Source organism: Lygodium microphyllum, chromosome 12, assembly GCF_053477565.2.
Source record: "Lygodium microphyllum isolate KBCC chromosome 12, Lygodium_microphyllum_v1.1.10, whole genome shotgun sequence".
Taxonomy (NCBI): Eukaryota; Viridiplantae; Streptophyta; class Polypodiopsida; order Schizaeales; family Lygodiaceae; genus Lygodium; species Lygodium microphyllum.
Window position 1 is genome coordinate 59347446 of NC_141146.1, and position 7295 is coordinate 59354740.

The window sequence follows — 7295 nt, forward strand, 5'->3', positions numbered from 1 at the left end:
TCACTCATTGTGAGGATAGTGTTGGCAAAAGTACCCCCATTTGAAGCCAAGGGAGAAGGATTCGAAGGATATGAAGGATACGAAGGTTGCCTTGGCGACGACAAAGTCTTCTTTGGCCAAAGTTCTCTATGTATTGGATTTAGGTTTAAGCTATTGTTTGTTCATGGTCTCACACGGCTTGTTACTTGTGTGGTCTTTACACATGATGCAGCGACAGTGGAGGATGAGCCTACATGTGCTGTTCTTAGGATATAGGATCGGAGGAGGGTGGGCTTTACATGCTCATCCACTTAGTTGCGAGGTCTTCCCACGCACTTGGGCTGCTTTGGCATATTTGTTCACTGGAATTCCCAGCCCACTAGGACACATGCCTAGACTCACACATGAGCTGACTACACTGCTAACACCACCGAGGAGGTCCCATATGAGTACATTCAGCTCCATTTCTGGATTTTGAATAAATGTTTCCATGTGGATTTGTAAATTAACAAAACATCATAAGTTTGTGAGGTGGTGGTTGAGTCAACTCATGTTTGGTGTTAACCGGTTTTAAAAATTGCAGAGAATTTTTTAAGAACAGATGTTGCCTTCTGTGTTGAAAGGCAGTTTAAGGATCTGGCAATTTTTCAAATGCAGATTTGCTTCTGAGAAATTTCAATGTAATGTTTAGACCAGGGCTATTGTCTATGCATCTTGAATCAGTAACTTGTGCCGGGTACCTTTTTATTTTGAAGTGAATCTAAGACATCACAGCTCTACACAATTAAGGCCTATCATGGGTTTAGGTAAAGGGATTGGATAAACATTCTGCTATGTTTATGAAATTGTTGTGCGTCATTGTTTCAAGTAGTTTCTCATAGCACTCTTGGAAAGTTTGGAGGCTTGTGCTTTGAGAAGTTTTCTAACGGCAGCTCTCATGTTATGTAGGTACCTACAAATCTGCTGCAAGATGGTGTTTTAGGCAGCCCACTTCTTCAAAACTTACTATGCACAGATGCTGAACATTCGAATGCAGATGCACTTTTACTTGCGTTGCGACTAAGGGATTATTTTCCAACATCTTTGAGAGATTCATGCTCTCTTTTGCCCAACTCCCAAAGTATACATGGGTTGTTTCTGCCTGCCCACTTGAGCTCTTTAGTTCCCATTCTGAAGGTGACATAAGCTGCAATTGCCAATTATTTTACTATATTTATTTCCATAGTTTCATTAAATCGTGTGATAGGGACAGGTGGGTGAGAGAGGCAGGGGGTTGTTTCATTCCATAGAGGAACATGAATCATAAGGTTTAGTGGATACATTGATTTTGAAAGTAGGTTTGAGTTAATAGATTTAAGAAAGCTTTAGCTTTTTCGGTTCAAGCTGTTTTGGATTTCAAAAGGGCTTACATTTAGAGCAGAATTGTATATTGTTCTGGTTGTGCCACAGAAATGTCAAAAACTAATATTTCATTGCACAGGATCCTTTTTGATTTGGTTTGGTGTCAATCTGTGGGCATTCTTGCATGTTTTTTTCTGTAATTTAAGAGGGGTTTCTTGAGTCTTAGTTTGTGCAATTTCTTGTGTGCATATGCTTGTGCATGTGCTTGTGCGTGCATGGGTGTGGGTGTAGGGGCGTGTGTGTTCATGATTGTCGGTGCATGCACGTAGTTTCTTGTGTGCAGGCGCAGATGATGCTCGTGCTTGCACGTGCATGGATGTGGGGGAGGGTGCAGGCACGTCTGTGTATGCATATGCTTGTTTGTGCATGCATATGTGCATCCATGTGTTGAGACATCTACTGGTGTTTCATAACACTGTTGAATGAAACAAGTATTCTACAAAGAAGGAACAACTGTATGCGTGTGTCCTTTTTTTTGGGGGGTGGCATTTCTTTACTGACCTTTGTTTTCTCGGATATAGGAGTCATCAAGCAGCCATCCACGGGTTCATCCAGTTTGGGATGTTTTGAAGGAGCTGCTTTTTACAGACAACAGGGAAGAGAGTTCTGAAATAAAGAAAGCAGCAAAGAAAAAAAAGAAACGTCAGAAGGTTGAAGCAGACGAAGCTGCTGAAACTGTTGATCAAAGACTGCATTGCTTCTGGAGTGTTGTGGTGGATAAAGCATTGCTGACTTCATCACATGAACGGAAGCATCTAGCAATGGAATTACTTTGCCTGTTCCTGCCAAAGCTAACTGCCATGACAGTTCCATTGGTCTTGTCAAAAACATTCGTTCGTTGCCTTATGGACATTCTTGCTACCAAAGGAAGCCTTCTGTATAAGTGTGCAGAAAAATGCATGGAATTTCTCATCGAGTGGGCAAAGAAAGATCAAAGGCACCTGGTGGCTGTTCTCCTTTCTCTTCAGCAGGGAAGCCATGGAAAGTTTGATGCTTTGGCTAAAACTCATATTTCAAGGCAATTAGTCGCCAACCTGAAGTCTGCAGACAGCTGCTTCTTATTTTTTGAAAATCTTGTAGATCTGTTTGATCAGGAGGAGGCATTGTCTATTTCAGAGAAAGATAAAGTGCATGACCAAGACAAACATGAAAGTGAGATCACAAAATCTCTCGAAATTCAGAGAGCGTGGGTCTTAGAACAACTCTGTGGTTTTGTTCGGCAAGCAGAGTTGGATCCAGAACTTAAGTTTTCTTTATACAAAGATCTGTTAATGTTTCTTTGTATTCATTCTCTTTTTGTTGGTTCTCCTGGAATGGAGTTGGCATTCCAGGGGTTGAGGAAGAGTTTTAAGATTCCCAAGTCACCAGTCTCTGAAAATATGAGGAAGCTCTGTCTAGCACGGCTACAAAGTGTTCTAGTGGATGTGCAGCAACTCCAGAATAAAAAGGTGGCATTTTCAAAAGATGTCAATGAAAAAAGGCTCACTTCTCCAGACCTCAAATTATTTTTTCTTGAGATTTATGCACATCTTGATAATATGGAAAATGTTTCAAGGATACATGCTGATTCTGAAGAAGAGGAGGCTACCATTGATACCCTTCATAGCATGACCATGCAACTCCTTATTGCAGTAAGTTCTTTGGACTCGTATAGATTGGGAGAGCAATCAACATTCATATTAGGCCAGGGTGAACGAATTTTAAGACAAAAAACCTGTCCAGTTTGTTATCTTAACATGTGAGGCCTTGGTTCTCTAATTTCTTACCTTGCTCATGACAAATGATTGACCATCCTTTCGTGCAGCTTAGGCCTGTTTGGTTATGTGCGTTGCCAATATGTATGAATAGCTAAATTGTAAACTATCCTTTACTGAACAAACAGTGTTTTGGCTTGGGCTTAGCAGCAACGAGGGAGCCCAATTTGTGTTTCTTTGAATTAATTAGATAGCAGATGGCTTTTCTTGACAGTATGGTTTTTTCGAAAAGAGGAGGGAAGTTCTGAACTGTGAAACGACTCTAAAATGGACACACTCTTATATTTCTTCTGCAGGCACATAAGATTGATGATGAGCAGTCTCGAAAGATTCAAGCGTTGGGGTCACTGCTTCTCCAGATACTAATACAGTCTATAACTTCACACGTCAATGATGTTGCAATGGAAATACTTATATGCTCTAAACGGGCTTTCGGGGAACTTATTGATGTTGATACTGATGTAAATGATGATGAGGAGAATCCACCTGCCTTTATGGATGTTCTCATTGATATTCTGCTCTCACTGTTGGCTCAATCTTCAGCTCCTATTCGTGCTGCTGCAGAGCAGGTGCATAGCTGATTTTTACGTGTATAAGCTTGAAAGCAATCACTTACAGTGTTCTCAAGTTGTATATGTGTGCAGGTGTTCAAGTCATTTTGTGATGATATGACAGAGTCAGCCTTGCTGAGTCTCTTGAGAGTTGTGAAGAAGCAGTTGAGACCTACTCGACAAACAGCTTTTACTGCTTTGGATGGAGAGGACAGTGATGAGGAAGATGTCTTAGAGGTTGAAGATAGTGACGATGAGATGCATGGTGATGATGATGGTAGTACTGTTGGCACGAATGATGCAGAACAAAATGGTCATCACAAGGTAGGCAGCAAAGTGGTGGATAGTGACGAGTCTGATCTTGAAGATGCTGTTTTGGGGGCAAATGCCACCAGTTTTCGGAGTGCAGAGGACACTGTATCTGGCACTAGTGAGGATGAAAGTGCCTCTGATTCTGATATGGATGATGAGGCTATGTTTAGAATAGATGCCCATCTTGCAAATCTCCTTAAACATAGAGGATCTGAGAAGGGTGAGACAAAGGATGCACAGACACAGCTTCTCCATTTCAAATTCAGGGTGCTCTCTCTTTTGGAGTTCTTTCTGCAAAAGAAAGCCACTAGTGTCTTAGCTTTGAGAGCATTACCCCACCTGCTTCAAGCATTTGTTTTGTCAAGTTCTTCAGGTGGCAATCTGCAGCTTGCAGATCGACTTTGTTCAATTCTCCAATCGAAACTGTTCAAATCTAAACAATACCCCAAAGGGTTGAGTCTAGACATTCCCTTTATTGAGAACCTGTTGCAACGGTCTTTGAACTTGGCTTCTAAGTCGAAAGTCGAAAAAGTAAGGGAAGTGGGAAAGGCTTGCAGTCTCTGGCTTGTGAAAGTGTTACACAGTCAACAGGAGAACTCTAATTCTAAGCTGAAGCAGTTAGTAGAGGATGCCTTGAATAATTTCTTCTCCCAGAAAAAATGCTGTCTCAAGTCTGGTTTCTTCCGGGAAGTTTTTACACGGTTCCCAGATCTAGGGACAGCAAGCCTTGAGACCCTCTTGAGCAGATGCATACAATCACGGTCAGAATACCTGCAGTATGAAGCTGTGTCATTGGTGAACTTTATTCTTAGGCATAAAGCTGGAAAAAGCTTTCCAACTGAGGTTGGGAGTGGAGCTCTGCAGGCACACCTCAGGCAGCATTTACCTGCTATGAGTCAGGTTCTTGAGAGTCTCTTTCAGAAACCTGCTGGCAAGGCTGCCAGGAAATTGGAAGCTCGACGTTTTGCCATTTCTGTCTTGAGGGTAGTTTCTCAGGAGTTCTCTAAGAAGCCAGTGAAAAAACTTCTTGGCAAATCTGTGTATGCATTATGTGTCTCTCACTTGGGGGAATCTACAATAGAAGGGATTCTCAAGTCTCATTTGAAAATTGACAATGGGGAGGGGGACATTGAGGCTAGGGACAAGAAGGCCTCTAAGGGAAAGTCAGAATGACAGAAGTGAAAGTTTATACTAGCCTTAGCATGCTGAGTGACAAAACTAGTGAACGGTGGCTGTTCCAGATTGAAGAGTATATTTCATGAAGCATGTTCTGGTTTGAAGGCTGCAGGATTAAAGGGAATGACACATTTTCTTTTGCTTCTCAAGCTTCAAAGACAACCCAGCAGCACATTATGTCTTCTGGTTCGGTTTAGGACCGAATGTAGCTGCATCTTTGGGTTCTTTTCCCTGTTACTGCCTAGTAAGGCAGCAAAAGTTTGTACAACCCCTTGATTTCTCTCTTATTTTGACGGAGAGTTTCTCATTCTTGAGGTTTCAGGGATCTCATTCTCTAAGCTAATGCTTGTGAAGTGATGGTGCACTGTGCCAATGGGTTTGTAGCCCAGTTGATTTTTGAGTTTGGGCTAAGTTTCATGGGTGCAAGAGTTCGAACAACCCCAGGCTGTGCTTCCCCAGTGGCACAAATATCCATAAGTGTCTTAAGTAATGGTGCAGTGCACCAAATTTCATGGAAAAAAGCTAGCATATACTGTTACACTCGCCGCATGTTTCATCTGCTTTGTATACTTGACTACAAAAACACCGTGTGAACAAGATGCTTGAAATTTTTGTTGAAATGGACTGGTTAATGACAAAAAAGCTTTCAGAATGGCTTGCGAGTAAATATATGGTGTCATAGTTTTCGATTCTGTTTATTCTGTCACAGATAATGAACAAAAGTAAGGGTTGTGTTGCTTTCATGCATGGTATTATTTTATAATGTTGACAGTTGGACAATCCTACTATGGTCTGAGGTAATCTATTGCTACTCAAAAGTTGTGTGTTATATGCTTTTTAGGTTCTGATGTGTTCGAGGTAACCTTGTACTGCAGGCAACCGACATAATGTTTAGTTCAATTCCTAGGCTATGTTATGTGCTACTAAAATGTTAAGACTTTCCACTAGTCAAATGCATTTTCATTATGCAAATACTTTTCATATACTTCTAAGTAACAAGATCAAAACAACAGTTAGCTTGATATTGCCCCATTCTTCATGAAAGTACATTATTCAACTTTTTTGAACTTTTGCTGCATTGACTAAGAAGTCTCACAGCTACACACCTCAAGAGGGAGCACTTTGTCTCTCGAGCATAAGTTACTATGAGCAAAAACGAAAATTAAAGAGCTTTTAGACCGTGTGTACTAGAGTCTTGCACATGGTCTATATTTGTCTCCAACTCACAAAGAGGAACCATGGTGTTGAAACTTGGGATGAAGCAACCACCCTTGAAAAGTAGTTTAATATAAGGTCCAATAAAGTCTAGATAGGATTTGCTACAACAACATCAACATGAGAAATTGTCGCCACATAAAGAGAAAGGAGTTAATGCAGATAGCTAAAGTGTAACTTGTAGAAATTCTCTCTTAAAATTTAGCATTGGACTTTAGAATCATACAAGGTACATCCAAGCATAATGAAGGCACATGCAGCATTAGATGTGTTTGGGGAATGGTACTAATTGCCTCTTCTCAAACACTACGTTTACAAATGCCCAACTCTCACCAAGTAGTCTACAAAGTATTTTTATGTTGCTAGGAGGAGGAAACTTGTTGGGTGATACCCAGTTGGCACCCTCACAATTGGATTGTTCACCAACAAATGTGTTCACCAACGAACACCTTTTCTCTAGTATTGACGTTCTCATTAGAGGCCTAGACTTGCTTGGTTGCTTCTATCTTTTATTTGTAGGTGAGATGATCATTTTTTATTTGTGAAAAGTTTTGCAATTGAGCTAAATGGTGCCTTTGGTTTCAATAATAGTGGAGGTTGGTTCTTATGTTAGTGCATTATGTAGTAAAGAACATGATGTCCAATATGAATTGAATTTGATGTGAGGTAAGACCCAACATTGTAGGACACTATATGGAAGCTAATGTTTCTTAGGAGAATTTGTTACTCTTCTATTGGCCTATCTTTCAAACGACAAGTTATTTTCATTTTAATCTATGAAGGGCGGGCTATTTGTCATCAAAGAACAATTATATGTAATCATTGATATGAATTGTGTAGATGTGCGATCTCATACGAGGTAGAGAGTTTCCATTGTTTAGAAGGGGTAGTTAGAATGAAAAGTAGA

General features: G+C 40.6%; 1 protein-coding gene across 1 annotated transcript in view; it reads left to right on the forward strand.

Moving 5' to 3' along the window:
- LOC148027806 (DNA polymerase V family) overlaps positions 1–5573 on the forward strand; it is a 64894-nt gene extending 59321 nt beyond the window's left edge. The window contains exons 4-7 of the mRNA XM_087689504.1: positions 928–1155; positions 1902–3011; positions 3431–3703; positions 3779–5573. Coding sequence (XP_087545630.1) covers positions 928–1155; positions 1902–3011; positions 3431–3703; positions 3779–5170 — 3003 coding nt within the window. The 3' untranslated portion in view covers positions 5171–5573. The remainder of the gene's footprint in view (positions 1–927; positions 1156–1901; positions 3012–3430; positions 3704–3778) is intronic.
- The last annotated feature ends 1722 nt before the right edge of the window (positions 5574–7295 follow it).